The following is a 19,186-nucleotide window of genomic DNA, read 5'->3' on the forward strand; positions in this document are numbered from 1 at the left end:
GTTATATCTTCGCTTCGGGCTATATTTCGTTGTTGCGGGCGTGTGATGTCCCGATCGCATGCAGTTAAGGTGAAGTGTCTGGAAAATCTATGCCTTGTATGTAAATCGAAAATGCTTCGTGCATATTATGTTGCTTCTTGTCCTTTTAAGTGGTTTTATTTTGATAAATGACTAATGAATACTTTTTATATTCGAAATCTGGAAAATAAATTGTATGCGAAGTGATATTGAATATTGTCCCATAATATCTAATTATTAATTCTCTCTGCATTGATAGAGGGATTCATTGAGTCAGTATCTATGAAAGCTTCATTTCAGGTTCTTTTATCTCTATCACGGTAAATAAACGAAATATATTTTTTTATAGACTTTACTGATACACGTACCATTTAATGGAGTTAGGATTAAATTTTTAATATTTTTAGTAAGTACTAATATACATCTTCATAAGATACGATGCATTTATTAGGATTATAATTGGACCAAATTACACATATCTGTAATTAGTACAAAACGTTAATCTTTATAGAACAGTTTATTTCAAGACGAGTATATCAGACTGTGGCGTGCAGAGCGATGTGTCGCAGCATGTGCATAGTTTAGGTATTATTTACTAGCGTGTTTTGTATACAACGTTCAGCCAGATGTGAATCTTCATCGAAATTTCACACTGCAGTAAACTGCGGTGGCCCAAGTCCCGTTTAAAATTGCACGTGCCACCGCCCTCCCCTGTTTGGGTTCCTGCAGGCTGTGTCAACAACGCTTGAGCCGCACTCTGCATCACCTAGTTACGTGTCAAACATTGTTAACCAGCTGTTGTGTTAGTGTTTTGCGTTCTGCTCGCCATAATCAAAAGTGCACGAACAATCTAAACGAACTCTGTACACAAACTTGTGCTTTCAAATTGGCCACACGCGCCCATCGCATTAGGGATGCGTAGAACAATGCCATTATGTTCCGTGAACAATTATATTGTTCATAGACAAACCCGATTCAGTCGGTCACAAGCGTAGACTTCATTATTCATGATGTCACAATGTACATTTGACGCTAATTTAGCGTTCGTTTTCAAAGTAAACTCGAGCGTTGCGGTAAGTGGGCGCGGTTGTTAGGCGATCGCTCGATTTTAGCTCGTCACTATCTGTCAACCACAATTAGGGGTAACCGTGGGTATTAATTACATCAACTAATGGAGCAAACGCGGCTCGTTCTCTGACGCATCACTGAATTTGGAGACAGCTATAATTCAGTTAAAAAGTAATGAAGCCTTTTCGTCGAAACAAATGCGTATACTTCAAATCGTCGCCTTAAACATTTTACTTTAGCCGAGAACGCGGAAACATTTTTTTTAGTCCATTAAAAACATTTATCTCATGCGGCGCAAAAGTTCCCCATTTTTATTTTTCATGTCAATAAATTATCCAAAGTGTTATTCGTCACAGAGCAATCTCATTTGGCGTCGATTTAAATTTTAAAATGCTTTTCCAATAGTGCGATCGAAAAGCGAAGTGATTAAAATGAGCAATATGAAGGTGTCCTGTTGGTTTATTTTTATTAATAGTTGAAAGCGCTCTCTCTTAGTGGCATTTGTTCGAAGTGCAGCGCTCTGCGCTCGCCGGCCGGCACCGGCGACGTCCGCGCTCGCACTCGCTCCCGTCCGATAAGTGATCTTTTATCCGTGACTAATCGGCCGAATGTTTACCCGTTCAATACAACATTGTTTAACCAATCAATTAAAGTACTTTCAATTAAAATGTTAACGGATTTGCTCAAAAGTTTCCGGTTTAGTATATACTTTAACGACAAACGCATTTATCGCGGGCAGAGAATAAAAACGAGCCAGCGCGGGTGTGAAATATTTTCATTACAATTTTCTCTGACGGACAAAAACCAAATGCATTCTCCCGCTAGCGTAATCCTTGCACCGGCACTAGCAACAGAAGCATTTTGAGCTATGTGGGCTCTTATAAATATTAAACGCGGCGAGCTCGGGACCCCAACAAAAACGTTTATCTGGTCTCCGTGGAAAAACCGCCAGAATTAGCAACGGGGGTGGATTAAGGCGGACCGCGTTTAATCCTTCACTAAGAAGGCTTTGCTTAAACGAGTTCTAACGAGCCAAAGATAAAACAATTACAGGGGACGTGATTAAGAGATACGGAGGACACTTGTTACGTCTTACGTTGATGCCGAGACGGTTCACTCCCGCCGCCCCGACGCTCCAACGCTCCGACGCGCCGCTACAACCGCCTCTTTGCTGAGATTTAGATTGTTTATTTACTCTCTGTCGTATCTACTCTCAACAAAAACAACTACTTGATTTCAGCTGTTACACACAAGACGTCTAATAACGTCGCCGTTTTTACTTAACGGGACAATTTAGTCATCGGGAAAGTAAACTTCTCGCAAATCCAATAATCTTTATAAAGAAAACTGGGCATCTTCAATTCTTTTTCCCTATTACGCAGTAAAAGATTCCAATATCAAACCGGGCGTGACGTTTGTCGTTTTATCACCTTGTCACTCCTCCTAATATTTTTTACCTCAATTACGACGCCCTTCGCGAGAGCAAATAACCATTTCAGAAGATTAAAATAAAATCCCCTCGAATATTGATACTGAGAGAAGTTGATCGGGCGTGCTGTAATAAAATGAAAAGAAAGATACTTCAACTCCCGCCATCGCGCCGCTTCCGCTTGTAACACAAGCTCACACTCGGAAACTGACGAGTTGAGTTGCTTCACAGTGCTACTGAGTAGGTAACTAAAGATTCTAATATTAGAAGTTTCATTAGAAGTTACAGCTTCTCCACAATTATAACAAATGTTTATTTCTAAACTTAAAGTTCTGGAATCATGTTACACTATCCCAACTATAATTTTAATTAAACTTACATTCAAAATTTGTTAAAGAAGTAACACACAAGTTAACTAACCAACAAGAAAGTCTATTGAGACAACACAGCAAGTCTTAAATATACAAAAATTACCATGATCACAGATTTATTTCTATTATAAACACAAATCTGTTACAGCTAATATTTTAGTCTAAAATAAGACCTTTCAAAGTAACGACCGACTTAAATTCAAAAGTGCCCCCGAAAAAGCTTATAAAAAAGTAAGAAATTAATCTGCAATTCAAAATCTTTCTTGCCCTCTTATACCCACTTTTTCTTTCATTTCGTTTTTTTTTTGCAAATCCACGACAAACGGCCGCCACCAAAGATACTCGTACCTCCTTTACTGTCGTTTCTAATTGTGAATATTATATCTCTCTGCGTACACGGGCGCGCGTATGTCCCAATTTTAATGACCTCGCCCAAATTTTCCATCGCCGAAACAATCAATGCAAATTATTGAAAATGTAATAATATCGGAATAACAATTTATTCGCTCATTTAAATTTTAAAATTCACTTAACGATGTCTATGCTTTAAGGAATATACATTGGAATTGTAAATTAATTACTCGTTACGTTCGCTTATATTTTTCGTCTGCATTCTGTATTCAGAATCGAATTCGGGGCCGCGAGAGGGTCTACAAAACTAATTACGTATCGAAACGATCTTCTTCCCACTTTCTTACGTGCCTTTCGCATTTCCATATAAGTTGAGCTTTAAACGAGCCAATCTATTCACGTCTACACATCAGGGGGTCGCATTTGCATATAGAACAGAAATTTATTAAATCTACAGCCAATATCTTGCGTTCCGACATCGAACTTTTGCTTCTTTCCAAATTCTGTGATATATTTATTGCATTGTAAACGTGATAGGACATACTTTTTATAAATGCTCCGTCTCGCTCAGTGTACCCGTGGTTTTATTTATGTGTCTATTGCGCTAAATATAACTTCCAATGCCAAGTATTTTTTTCATATAACGGTAACATTAAAAACCAAGAAACATTTTTATTCAGCTAATGGAGGCCGTCATAAAGATGTCGTAATTCATTTGACAGATGATGGTTTACAAAGAAACTCCAATCTACTCTCTTGAAATTAAATAATTCAGTCTAAATTTTTATTCTAAAATAAAAGCTTCTTCATGATTCAGAAATATATTATACCTTTGTTTCTTTTATGACAACTCTTTTATTAACATTATTTATCAATAATTTTTTTTTTTACTTCGTATTAAATTACTAGACGGAAATAAACAATGTTTCATTTAATTATTTATAAATAATTTTATTCAACTTATTTTAAATTAAAATTGTATTGTTAAATGAATCAAGTCGTCAAAGAACCCACAAAAACGTGACACAAACTTTGTGTTTCCCCGTTTTAAGTCCAATAAATCCTTATAATACCCAAAATTGTTTAGGATCTTCGAAAGCTCTGTCGTCGCTCGAAGAAACTATACTGTTAATTGCTTGAATTAATAAAATTTGATTTGAAATTCGCCCTAGGGAAGACAAATTGGCGATATTACTGAGAATAGGATTAGCATGTTTGGAAGGGTCAAAAAGTAGGTAAACTTTATACTTTGCAAACAATTTGGAGTATTTTCGGAGTACTTGAAGTAACATATTTACCTACTACTTACCTACAATAGAATTAGGCACGAGAATAACAGCGAACGCTATAAATTACGTTTGCACGGTTATATAGCGTTGGCACTAACAAAAATAAAAGGGGTACCAGTGTTTTCATTATAAAAATAAGCACTATATACATGATACCGTCGAGCGGCATAAAGCTCGTAGGAATGGGTTGAGTGCTGTTGCATTTTAATTAATTCTCTTTTCTATCGCGATGTGGTGTTATCAGCCTCCCGCAGGCGTCGCGAACAAACAAATAGATGTTGCTCCCGGGACGTAACGATTTTGACACGGCCATAATGAGAGTTTTTCTTCACTGTTACGGTCGGTGTACGCATTCACTTTGTTGTTTAATGATTAAAGGTAATTCTACTATCGTTTAATTTAATTAACTCGCCAAGAGTCACAAAACAAATAGCTTCACGGGGATGCAAATAAAAAATGATGAAATCCGACCGGCAACAATCTGACTCGCCCGTTGAAAACTTTGAAATATTAATATGTTTTTGATGGGATTTATTATCCGTTCGTGTTTTCGTGTCAAATGAGAAAAGTTATTTCATTGACAAAAATGTAACACAATTTTGTAATGTTTTTTTTTGTCGACAGGCTTTGGACGGTCAGAACATATACAACGGGTGCTGCACACTCCGCATCGATTACTCTAAAATGACCTGCTTGAACGTGAAATACAATAATGACAAGTCGCGGGACTACACGAACCCAACGCTGCCGTCCGGCGACGGCGACGCGCACCAGCTGTTGACCAGTGAGTTGATGCCACTGCGGGCTCGCCTCGCCCTGGCCCTCGCATCCAGGATGAGTTAGTCCTCTTCTACTGCGCGCACATGGACGCTTTACTCACTGCGCTCCGTTTCAGTACCACTCTAATGTAGAATGTCTTGCCCTGCATCGTCCTCTCTAACAATCTTCACAACATTTTTTTAAAGTAAACCCATATTGAACACAGGAGTAGTTGGACAAAAACTTACTCGTTTAATATTCTATTTTATGCTCATCTCCTATTCGTAGTGGTGTAGTTACTCTCGATGCTAAACATCTTTTTGTGTATTGTTTTTTTCGTAGTTTCTGATATTTGTCCTTTGAAAGGTCTCATATTTTATTCCTTTTGAGTAAAATCTCTGTAAAAGGAATCCCAAGATTTATGTTTTGTACTTTACGTTGCAAATTATACAGAAACACCATTCTGTATTCTTAGAAATATTTGTATTTTTTTATCATAATAAAAAACATGGATTGCTTTTTGAGACGAAAAACTTCTATCAGGCAACATTTCAACATAACATTTGCTATTCCCGGTTTACTCTTTTCTTGTTTATTATTCATATTTCAATGTTAAATATTCCCGCGGTGACTAATAACTTCTCATAAATCCGTATTGCACCGTAGAGGATTATAATATGTGGGGATCGTTCCGGCATTGCGTGTTTTCTACTTTTGTTTATTATTTCTTTTTTCTGGGTTCTAGTAGATAATTACTGAAATTTTGGTATAACGTTTTCATTTCATATAATTCTTATATTACGCTACGCATTTAGTTAAGCACTTGATATATTACTTAACGAATTTCGCGAAAAATATTATTATGTAAACAATTTTAAAATATTCAAGTTTCCAATGATTCCCTACATAAAACACAATTAGCTGGTAAGTATCGTATGTATTTAGACCAGCAATGACACTGGTTATGTCATGTAGGTGCAGGTGGTGTCCTGGCGCCTCAGTTCCTGGGTCTGGGTTCGGGACTCGCTTCGCCCTACGGCGTGGGAGTAGGCGGAGTCGGCTTGCCTGCGTTCGGAGCTCTCACCCTGACACCGGCCTCGCCAGCCCTGCGCGCCCTGGCAGCTCCACCTCTGCCCCTGGCGACAGTCTTGCTTGTCTCCAACCTAAACGAAGAGGTTCGTTTTATTAATATCATCGTTATAACTGGTCAAGGAACAAAATTATTAAAAAATAAACTATTAAACAGTATACTCAGATCACTAAATTCATATAGAACACGATAGATAAATTTCTAAATTTGTTCGCCATACAAGTTTTGGCAAGTGTGTCGACGTCGTAGTTTAATGTTAATTGGCATTCATTAAGCTAACACAATGGCCAGTAACGTCTGCATCGGCGCGCCGAACTACAATGGGTTCATAAGTTCTATAAACATTAACTAACGCATCCACTAATATGGACGGCGTTACAGGCTGTTACACTATATTGTATTCTACTTAAACTCCTTAAAAATAAGTTGCTAATTTATTTATAGATATGATGTCAGACATCTTTTACGACTATTTATAATACTGTCTCTTTCTCTTTCCTATTGTTTTAGATGGTCACGCCTGACGCTCTCTTTACCCTTTTCGGTACGTGTGCACATACATTCCGTATTTTATATTAAAACATTAATATTGCTCCCAAGCCCTGTCACCTGAAAGACAAATTGTCAGCTAACATTCTCGACTTCCATACTGATAACCGCATCCGCCGACTCTCAGTCGATGCTTCGCTTGATAACCACTGAGTCTTAAACGCTTTATTAACTCGTTTGACAATTTGTGTTTCAGACCACCTTAGATGTAGTTAAGTTAGTTACAGTATTTATTTGTACCCGATGTTTCGTTTTATTTAAACTTGGGCTCTCAGTTTCGCTGTGACGGAACTAATTTACGCATCTCACCAACTCGTGTGACATGAGACAAACACTGCGACACTCAGTGGGACTATTCATATATAACGAGGCTCTGAACTATGAGATGCGTATGAGAGGAAATTGAGGCCGATTGAACAGTAGATGATGGTATTGTTTGCAAGATTCGCTTGACGCAGCGGGCCGCAGACGAGGCTCTGCTGTTAACCGCTAAGGCATTAATCGAAGCTTACCGTGACCAACTTAGAGCTTGGATTTGTTTCTTCTTGTATTATTTCCCAACTGTCCCGTTTCACCGTGTTATACATGTATATTAGCAGCCGTTTACTAAAACATACCTATGTACTGTGAACTGAACTTGAGTGTTAAGTGTAGTAACTTTTAGTTTAGCTCTTTATAGATATTTATATATTTAATTTATTTCAAATTTTTGTTTACATATTATTTTATGTAAAGGAGATCTCTTTCAAATTGGGAGGTAATTTTATTAAATTAAATGTATGAATGTGTAGTTCAGCGTCAAATATATGTGTCTTGTGTATAGGCGTGTATGGTGACGTGCAGCGGGTGAAGATCCTCTACAACAAAAAAGATTCTGCTCTCATTCAAATGGCGGAGCCGCACCAAGCCCATCTAGGTATGAATAATCCTTACCATTTAAAAATATCAATAAAGTAAAATAAATAAATCTTTTTACATAGCAAAGACGAAACAACAGAGGCAGAAAATCTCTGTAAATCAAAGTTTTGTAATAACGAAGTTACCATTATCGACAGCGATGACGCACATGGACAAGCTGCGCGTGTTCGGCAAGGCGATGCGCGTAATGCTCAGCAAGCACCAGACTGTGCAGCTGCCCAAGGAGGGACAACCAGACGCTGGACTCACCAGGTTATTATTAATTATTTTTTTCTCATACGGGCACTTAAAAGTGTTTCTACTGCACTTGATGGTAGGCGGGATGGGGTTTAGCGATAGTGACGACTGACTAAAGATGATTATCCCTTGCCAGTCGACACAATTATGGCGGCCGTTTTAGCCGGATATTGTTTGTAAACAGAAAGACAACAGGTAAGAGAATAATGGATAAGTGATTTTATGTAATTTGATGAGTATGTAATTTTTATCTCAAGACATAAAAGTTATTAAAAATCCGAAATAGGCTACTACTTGGTGGTTAGCAGATTATATAATATGGTCTTTACAATAAACAAAAAGAAATTAAATACCCCGGGATAGGTTTTCTTTCAGAGGTTCAGCGGATCTTATGTGATATTAATAATATATAACATTACTCAAAATTCTTATCGTAAAATATATTTTAAAACAAAATTACGAGTAGGTATTGCACATATAATAGAGTTGCGATGTATTGGAATACCTGAATTAAAACAAAACATGTAAACGCTAATAAAGTCGGATATCGTAGAGCCATCAAGAAACAAATTCAAAATATACCCCACCTTATTTAACAGTCTTGCAGTTGAAAGTTTGTTACTACAAAGGTATTTTAACAGATTGCAAATTGCATCGAGCATACAACACATTTTGTTAGAACACCCACACTTTACAAATAAAGTGCAGCTGGCATTATTCCGAGTGTAAATTAATGATTGTTTAGTAGTTCCGCTTATTTAAATGCTATCCGCTGTTAAAGTAATATTAATCTTGCTTTTCAACGTTCATTTAGAATTGCTCGTGTAACGAAATAAAATATAGAATCATCACCCCTTTCTCCTTTCTAAGGGATAGACAGAGTGTGTTTAACTCTTGGTCTCTCGTGGCTCGCCGGCGAGCCAAGACAGCTACATGACATTTGCGTGTGTCACGGGATTATAACCTTATATACTACATAATAAGGTTATTTTTCCGTCACACGCGTAGCTGTTTGACAAGTCATGACGGGTTAAATCATTGAGAATTAAATATAGGGGACTGTGTATCTACCAGCACTTTGTATTCTTATAGCAACTGTAACTAAGGAGCGTCTCAATACCTTTTCGATTTTTTAATACTTTATTATGCCTTCAAATGAGCAAGTGGCCTATGACACTGCAACATGACTCCATTTCAGGTAAGGGTAAGTGGAACGGTGTCCAGAGGGAGGATTACTCCAAGTTAGTCAATACAACAATATACACAGGCTGATCCTGGAATGCGGTAATTATGTGGGCCACTATAATGAGTTTTAAACTTTGTGTACGGTGAACGGTATCCAGTTGGAAAGAAATATCCTACCACTAGAAGATCTTCGCCCGTGAACATCTAAATTTTCGAAACAACTATTTATACTCTATCAGCCTTAGAGGAACGGAATAGGAATTATCAGAGTGGGCTTTTGTATATCTAGAAAATTTTAGTGGCAATAGCGGATAGCGGCCCCGATAAGCCCGGATAGCTGCTACCGTTCATAAGATGTAAAACCCGCCATAATGGCACACGTAATTGAGTCGCGTTCCTTGATCAGCCTGTGTACCTATATCTGGTTTCGAATAGTTCCGCATGAATCCGATTACCAAGAACTAAGTTAATTCACCTTAGCATATATTTCTGAGAAAATTACACATATTACATAATATTTTAGTTTACGTAGTGTGCACTTAAAATAGCTCAGCTTTCCGATCTAAGCTGAACTAACCTGGTATAGTTCTTGGTCTTCAACTGGCTAAATTATATTATATTATATAGCTAACATTTTAAACAGGCCGGCGTAATTGAGTCAACTGGCAAGGGCTAATCATCTCTCATCATTCGACAACATCTGGAGCCTAATCCACTTATCATCAGGGGCAGTGTTGGCAATTTCCCGTGCCCATATACAAAAATGTATCGAAAGATTAATTTCTCCTCATTGGATACTTTATTTGGATTTTTCTCTATTCTATAGACTAATAGATGCAAAAGTCATTTTGCCGTGTATAAAAAAATATGAAAATAATAAATTCACTTACAATACAAGACGCAATAGCAAATTCCTACTTTAGGTGCATTCTCTCTGAGACTGTGACAATTCCTTGAGCCGATCCATTGATACTGTTAGCAATGTTATGGGCGCTAAGGTAGTTTAAATAAAATAAAACCTAATTTACTATTCAATATGGTATTTAAAAAAAAACAACGTGATAACTGTAAATTGAGGACCCTTTTCAATCGTAATTTAAAAACTTGATACAATTATATTTACCATATCATTATGATAGGAGTCTAAATCAACGCAATATGGAGCCATCATTATAACCTAGACATTTTTATACTTTTAAATAAAAAAACGTACAATATTTAGCTGACTGGCCCGGGAACTAAAACCTCAATTTAAAGCAAACGAGGTTTGATCAAACTTTTTATTTTTTTTAATTTCAGGGATTACTCCCAGAGCCCGCTGCACAGATTCAAGAAGCCCGGCAGCAAAAACTATCAGAACATATACCCGCCGAGCGCCACCTTACATCTGTCCAACATTCCGTGAGTTATTGTCCTATTTCAAATCCCATTTCATGTCTACATTGAAAACAGTCGTTTTGACGCGCATTTGTTCCCGCAGAGCGACCGTCTCCGAGGAGGATATCAAAGAGGCGTTCACTAAGCGAGGATTCACCATCAAGGCGTTTAAATTCTTTCCGTGAGTAATTTTATTTTGGTTTAGTTTATATTTTATGGTCGTATTATATTGTAGAGAATATATTATGACGTTCAGCATTTGCTATTCGATTGAGAAAGAAATAGATGTTTTTGAAGAATGTTGAATTTTACAACTATTCTGTAATACTCATGTCGACTTAAGTTAAGAGAAAAATATTTTTTGTAACTTTGTTAATAATTATTGTAAAAATGAAATATAGTTAACTGTTCAAATCCGTTCATATTATCAATATCGTCGCGTAATAGTCAATGTTTAACATTCCCTTTGAATTGATAAGCTTTAGAAACAACAATACCTATGGAACAGTCAAATACTTCAATATGCTAATGACATTCTCAACAAATTTACAGGAAGGACCGAAAAATGGCGTTGGTGCAGTTGCCGTCGATCGACGACGCCGTAGCAGCGCTCATCAAGATGCACAACTACCAGCTGTCCGAGTCCAACCACCTGCGAGTGTCCTTCTCCAAGTCGAGCATCTAAGCGGACTTCCCACCAAGCACGGAATGTCACACAACGCATTGTCAGTCGCGTCACACTCAGATTGTACAACGGATCTGCAACAGTACAACCGCTGTACAATAGCTGCATAACCTCTATTGCATGTTCAGAACTGTACAACTATTGTGCACCGCTGTATGTTCACTGTTAAACGGTTGCATATCTGTTCTGAACCGCTGTACATATCGCCACGAGTGCAACGCTGTACTGTACTGTACAACCACCGCCGCATCCGCACCACTTGACTTCCACTGGACGATTCGTAAGGCGTGTTCCGATGCGACTGTCAATTACATACCTCTCACACGAATCGAGAATATCGCTCGACTGAAATTTTAATATATCTGTATTACGCTTACTCGGATCAGTGTAGAGATTAAGTGCTACTCTATTTTCTTAATAAATACGTACGTTTACTGTTACTGTACATCGTAATGATAAAGCTGGAGCGTCGGGGACACTGATTTCTATTTTTGTGTGATCATTCCATGAATTATTTTTACGAAGTACCTAACGATCGCGCTTTGGACATTATCGGCTTGCATTGCAATTAGATTGCGCTAGATCGGTCCGTACCGGGATATATCCCGCCCTATTATATTTATCACGTATAAGCACACCGCGAGGGGTCAGCCTCGCTCATATAATTTGCAGTTATTATTCTTAAATTGTATTTTATAAATATATTTTATTCTGTATTTTAAATATTATGCACAATTTACTATAATTGCATTTCTTTGTAAGTGAATAGTTTGTGCGCATACACATTTTGTTCTTATTTAAATGGATGGAATGTTACGTTTAGAAATGTGTATGTGTGTGCAATATTAGTTGTAGAGGTAATTTTAATATATTTTAGGTGTGTCGTTGGTGATGCTTCCATACTTGTTTCGTTGTTGTTGGGTGTCGGTGTCGTGCCGGTGTCGTGTCGGTGTCGTGCCGTTGCCGGGCCGGTGTCGGGCCGGTGTCGGGTTGGTGTCGGCGCGGCGTAGATGCGTCGTCGGGTCGCGGGCGGGCCTCGGGGTCCGCGCGTCTGTTCTCGTTTCCACAGCCGATCACTATTAGTTAGTGTAATCACGACTCTTATCGCTAGGCATCTAATTGTATATCACTATTTAAACGTTATGTTCAGTGACATAAGTGACATGATGCATTTATTTCGATGTTAATTTATATTAATGGTAGCTACAATATATAAATGCGTTGGTTCACTAACGGTTAATTATAGATAATTTATTGGTCTCTTGTGGCGCTGGTGCTGCAGTGTGGCCAGTACCGCGGCGACGTATTTTTTAGAATAATTTTCATTACGAATAGAACGCATGGTGTTGCCACACTGTCGCGTCGTTGGCGACGCCCGCCCAAGTATTAGAGAGATCTGATTTCGCTCTACACACATTTAACCAGCAGTATTTCCACTAGGTCACAATAACTTCATTGAACAGTATTTTAGTTAAATAATTCTTCCCTCGGTATTTCATTTTGTACATAGATTACACTCTAACTCCGACGACTTGAGCTGTACTTTCGGACTTGATTCTAACGGTACTCACACATCTTTGCCTTCTTTAATTAATAAAAAAAATGCGTCTAGTCCAAAGCAAAAGAGATTAAGTTTGTGGGTAAGTGATATTAAACGTTATGAAAAATGAATTCGTCTCAAATGGATATTTAGCTCTGGTAACAAAAGCTTTGTGAGTTTATGAGATTCGGTCGCGTAGTCACTTAAACCCGAAGTACGCTCTGTAGGACCAGTGTCGAGTGTTCAGTTACACGTCCAGTAATGTGATTAGGCAAAGCACGCGTGAAACAGATACCTGAAGTTATAAGGAGTAAGAAACGTGCCGTTCGCAAACACTAGAATTGATTTTTATTTTAATAAATTATGTCACAAAACATATCTCGACATGCCACTGTCGGTGTTCAAAGGAAAGGGATACGGTGTGATATACCTACAGATAGTTTACTGAGCTAAGGAAATTGAATGCTGAACATAAAGTGGCACAAGTAACGGGCTGTATGAGATATAATTATCGCCACATCAGTTTGAAATTTATCAATTACGTTAATTTACACATATCCCATAGGAAAATGTCGCTAACTAATGACAAAAAATATTTTTATTTTAGAATGCATTTGTGAAATCGTTATAAAAATCACATATTTACACTATTATAAAATGTATGATATACATCAAGTATCCGTAAATAAATAATAAAAATAGAGCTTAGTAAGATGAATAATTAAAAAAAAAATTAGTATGTCACTACGGTGTAAGAGTTGATAGAAGAAAAATTAATCATACAAATTGTATTAATCAGTACCTACGTATGATAAGAATATAATGTGTAGTTATTCGACATAGATAATGTTAGGAGACCAGGGTGTGGTGATATTTTGCACGTTTTTGAATATGTTTTAATATAAGATGCAGGATTCTGTGCCTGTTATGGAACGTGAAGTGTATGCGATTGGTGGACTGGTGGCGGTCTCGACGTGAGAACTGTTCAACTGCGGTAAACGCGTTTGTAATTAAATTAATATAACCTATTTAATGTATAACAAATCATAAAAGATGAGATTACATATCCACTGTACGCACTGTACACTATTCGGTAGAACGCTACACACACGACGCGCCACGCGCCAAGCGACGCGCCTACGCGACGACGCGACGACGCGACGACGCGACTCGACGCGCGCGCTCCCTTCCCTATCGTGTGGCGCTTCTATCACTTCCGCTCAACTTGTCGGTATGTGTGTAGCGTTTTCAGGCCTAAAATTTTCTCATTAACATTGATATCGATTAAATAGATAATATAGGAATTTATGTGTTTAGAAAAGTATTTTAAATATTTAGATAATAATTGTATTATTAAAAAATAATAATAAATAGATCAGTGTTTAGGAAGAGTTGCCAAATTTAAAGTCAATACATAATTATTTTAGGTAAAAGGTAATTGAAGTAATCTTAACATTTATTGAAAAGTTGATGAAAATGTTACAGTTATATTATATTTGAGAGTTTTATTGAGCGCAATATACGCAATTTTATTCATTGTAAGTGAACATTGTTTCAATTTGTTAGTTAAAGTTATGCGTTATGCGTTGATATGAAAGTTGTTTTCGAATGTCTATTTGTGTGAACTGTGACTGAACCACATTCTCCATCGTCCCACTACCTGCTAAGTACCTACTAATAGTTTCGGGACGCGTGCGCGTGCGCATGAGCCGTGCGCGTGCGCGCATTTCTTTGTGTGCTCCTTCTCGTCTCACGTTCGACACATATCTGTGCATATCATTTCCGAATGTGCTTATAATTTTATTGCGCTTTGTAACATTTATCTCTATTACATTAGCTGTACTTTATATTTAGTATTTCGTAATGATATGAATAACAGGCAACATATCAATAAATAGAAACTTGGCTAAGGCGCCTATTATATCGTAATCTTCAAGCACTCGGATTTCACCCGATGTTATCTGCCTTCCTTTTTATCTTTGCATTGACGACAAATTTTCCATTGTTACGATGCGAATTGTCGTCAACTGTTTCTTATTTTTTAATGTTAAGCTTTTTGTGTAGTTAATTTCATTCTTATTTTTAATTTCGTAATTAAACTATAATTATCATTGATACTTTTTGTTCTTTATTTTTCTCCTTACCCTTTCTACCTCGTTCCTTTATGATTTCTTACATATTTCATACCAATTGTATACAGTACGACAGCGGTGAGTTGTCCGCGAATAGTTTGTGTTCATCCGTCACTCTAATTTATTTACGTTCACACCCCAATTATGTTTCATAAGTATGATCGTGATTTCATCAATTTGTTTTCAAAACATCTGATAATTGAAAAAAGAAAGATAATTGTAAATAACATATAAACGTTAAAGGGGATCAATATAATGAAACTATGATGTACATTAGTACACAATTGGTATTCTAGAATTATTCGTACTTTAGATCTAACTTCTATCCTGACATAATTATCTATACTCGACCATATTTTAAAATATATCTACGACGCTTCAAATCTTGTGAATAATTAGAGTCGACTTGACTCGTGAACATATTTTAGGCGAATACCTACATTGTTTAGTTGAATTGTGAACGGAGTAAGGGACTTAATATTGCCAATGATAATTACGTTTTATATAATATTATCAAATGGGATATATTATGCACAGGGTATAATGTGAATTAAATGTGTGTCGCCATCGCGGCGGTTGTTTTATGTCCGTGCCAGTCCCTTATTCCTGCTGCGGGAAAAGAACTGAACCATTCCGTATTGAAACGTTGAATTAGCGAAAATTATGTACAACTGCCAATTAATAGGACGGTATTATATAATATGTTAATGTATAGAGAAGTATTTTAAACAACCATCTGTCCAAGTACTGTTGGATTGCCAAGTTGAATGTTCGGCGAGACACCTATAAAATGGCAGTTATACTCGTGTTAAATAATCTGCGGATGTAAATATTATACACGACTATGTTAATAATTACAAATTAAATTTATAATATCTATAGTAAATTAACATAATCATTACTATAAGATTTACTAGTTAAAATCATCCTATCTTAATTTCAGTAGTCGCTCTAGTTAATACCTACTAATCGGAAATATCTTCTTAGACTATTAGAACTCCCTACGTTTCTATATATTTTAATATTGTTTTAGTTGTTTCATTAAAAATTACTAAATAATGGTGTGCAAATTAAAGGGTTGTGTGTAAAGTTAAAATAGATAAATAGATGTAAAAGATCGTTCGAGTAACGAAAAATATATCTTATTTTCTTCAACGTGCACATCTGTTTTGTTCGCTGTTCAAGTAGTGGTTTATTGAAACAATTCCAAAATTTCATTACTAATTTCATTAGTCTTTAATTCAATATGCCAAAGACCACATTGGGACAAAATGCAGGGATCTAATAATATTTTTCCTTTCAACTCGTCTAAAGTTCTCTAACTAGAACAACAAATAAATATACTATGGATAAACAGAATAGCAAGCTTTAAATTATCAACTTTCAAAATTGAAGATATTTTGATGATTGTGAAATTAATTTATGTGAAACGCCGACGGTTCGCGAGCGGCCGCGAGTGCCGCGTAGACCCGGCTCACTACCTACTTATTCACTTTACAGCAGGTACATATATATTATACACAATATTACTATCTAAGTGACTACCCTATAAAGCTCTAGATTTATTCTTTGTGATTTTATAATAAAATATAGTTGAAAATATGTGTTTTTATTTATATCCTTTAGTAATTCAGTGTTTAGTATATTGAGATTCACTTCTTGTACCTATCTAATCGTCAAATATGATTCTTAAGAGAATTTTGAACATGATTTCGTGGGACACAATCTGTCATAAATTTCGAGTGAGTGGATTAGGTTATTGAAGTTATCGACTCTACACACTGACTCTACCAGTGCAATAACAATTTTGCATTCTCAGTATACCTACTCCGATATTCTATATTGGTGCCACTATAATAAACACATTTTACTACAAACACGTCTATTGAAGCCTCAATTAATAAAGCTTTGTGCAAAACTTATAACTGGCTTTAAAATCGCCTCGTGGAAAGAAACGAGTTATGAGAATTATAATGTGTAAAATAAAATGTTACCTAATCGGCTTTTTTGATAGTAGGTATAGATTTAAATCAACTCGATTAAAGAGTAGCCTATAGCACTCAAGAGTAATGTAGCTTCGTATCAGCGAAAAAAATAAAATAAAAATCAGCTCAGTAATTAGCTCCTACAAACCTACAAACTCACAAACTTTTCCTCTTTATAATATTAGTATAGAATATAAATAAAGGGTGTGATCGACGAGCGGGCCATAAGCACGCGGTAGAGATTGCGCCTGCTGTAAAAATTTCAAATTCCCACGAGCCTCAAGCCAAGCTCGGCGACACACAAAACTGCGATAATATTATGGTGATCTACAAAAGAAGCAACACCGACGAGCTAACAAAACCACGGTTAAGTTTGCTCACCGATCACACCTATATTAATTTAGATTATAGGATAATCAACTTTTTATGCTCAAAAGCACATAGTGACAGTGCTACTTAACCTTCATAAAAAGGTGTACTTATAACAAAGGTGCTAGAGCCGCAACAAACACCAAATGATATTATGCAAGCTTATAAAATATGATGGAACTGGTATCTTACCTAGAGAGACCTTCTGGTAACAATGCCTACAGCTTGACGATAGGTTCAATTATCTTATTTTAGTGAGAAATCTTTTAAGAAAAAGGATCTGGATTCAGAATCATTACCCCAGTCGAATAATACCTACATCCTAGTTTGAATATTACTAAGATTATTTGCCCGATATTAAAATTCTGAGTGAGTTGACTTTAGGCAGGCAGCCGGCTGTCAAGACTCAACTAATGCATTTCATAACATTCTTGTAAAAGTAATGCGTCGACTTAAGTATTATAGATAGGGCAGGTTAAAAAGACTTTTAAAGTTATAAATAATGTGGACTTAAGTAGTTTGGTGTTGACATGAGATTTAACATCGATGCTTTTCACTAATCTAGTCGAAATTTGCAGAAGTTTATTTTACACACAAATCATTTTGTGTCTTTCATGTGATCTTTTGAAAAACAACACATCAAGAATATACAATAAAAGTTAACAGCGTTGAACCTGTAAACAGCTCCACAAAACTCATCTATACACGTTTTTCGCTTGCATTTGTTTTCTTCACACTTGCCAAACTTCTCGATTCTAAATGGCAGCACTCGTCAAGTAAGTATCAATTTGGCAACGTTCGCATTGGCATTAGCTCGCCCAACATTTTGTACTGCCGGCATAAAAAAAATCATGGAAAACGACTTCAAAGGACCAGTTTGCAGAGCCTTAAATAAAACAAAATCGTTTAGATGTTTAAAAAATCAAGAGCACCTCTAACTGGTTTGGGTATAACCCGGACACTTTTGTTATCAGGGGAAATCCAACTTTTTTATAGATAAGCGGTAAATTCTAAATTCTAATATAATATCTTAGTTAAAAATTCATTCATAATAACCCGCATTGAAGAACACATGGCAAAATGATTGATTATCGAACGCATTAGTTCAGTAATTTGCGCCCAAGGGAAATATTTTTTTATTTGACATTTTAAATAAATGATTCGGGTATAACCCGGGCACTTTTGTTGTTAAAGGAAATCCAATTTCTTTATAGACAAATGATAAATGGAAATATATCTAAGTTAAAAAATTATTCATAATAACCCCTATTTCAAGTCTGTATTTAAATTAGATGTTTTATAATTTTAATTGCCTCGCGAATCATTATAGGTAGGAATCGGAGTTCTTCGGCAAGGATTTGCGGCTTATCCAGTCGCTGATAATGATTGGAGCCTTCTTCAGAATGATCAGCTACTGCGGATTTTGTCGAGCGTCGGTATTTCACTTCAGCATTATTAATAATAAATGATGTTCTTTTATGCGGATCAATATACTTATTATTTTTTATTTGGCCGATATAAGCGAGGCCGCAGTTGCAATCTATTTTGTATACGTCCTGTTATTTCAGACATATGTAATTACATATAGCACGTAAAATATAAGTTAAATGCATCGCTACACCCCATTGTCGGTCAGATTGACACACCAACATTAAAATAGAGTTTACTTCATTACTTGAAGTACTTTATTTTAATTTTTGATTAATATATTCCTTATCCATATTAAAATATTTTTATTTTGCTTTGGATAGTCTGTATTCGCTTCATTCGAATCGGTTGTCGAACAAATCGAATCATAACGTCCAGCCCTAAACTCTAGATTAGCTTAGGTGAC

At 36.4% G+C, this 19,186-nt stretch overlaps 1 protein-coding gene across 11 annotated transcripts in view; it reads left to right on the top strand.

The window, feature by feature from the left end:
• The window catches only part of LOC115450613 (polypyrimidine tract-binding protein 1), a 431,449-nt gene extending 415,062 nt beyond the window's left edge, over nt 1-16,387 (top strand). For 10 of the 11 annotated variants that reach the window (XM_037443023.1, XM_037443026.1, XM_037443021.1 and 7 more), the window contains 8 exons: nt 5,151-5,364; nt 6,261-6,460; nt 6,886-6,919; nt 7,748-7,840; nt 7,980-8,094; nt 10,564-10,665; nt 10,745-10,822; nt 11,194-16,387. In XM_037443023.1, the coding sequence (XP_037298920.1) occupies nt 5,151-5,364; nt 6,261-6,460; nt 6,886-6,919; nt 7,748-7,840; nt 7,980-8,094; nt 10,564-10,665; nt 10,745-10,822; nt 11,194-11,326 (969 nt within the window). In that variant the 3' untranslated portion in view covers nt 11,327-16,387. The remainder of the gene's footprint in view (nt 1-5,150; nt 5,365-6,260; nt 6,461-6,885; nt 6,920-7,747; nt 7,841-7,979; nt 8,095-10,563; nt 10,666-10,744; nt 10,823-11,193) is intronic. The other variant, XM_037443025.1, reaches the window with a different exon arrangement.
• Nucleotides 16,388-19,186: the final 2,799 nt, after the last annotated feature.

This window comes from Manduca sexta, chromosome 26 (assembly GCF_014839805.1).
Source record: "Manduca sexta isolate Smith_Timp_Sample1 chromosome 26, JHU_Msex_v1.0, whole genome shotgun sequence".
Taxonomy (NCBI): domain Eukaryota; kingdom Metazoa; phylum Arthropoda; class Insecta; order Lepidoptera; family Sphingidae; genus Manduca; species Manduca sexta.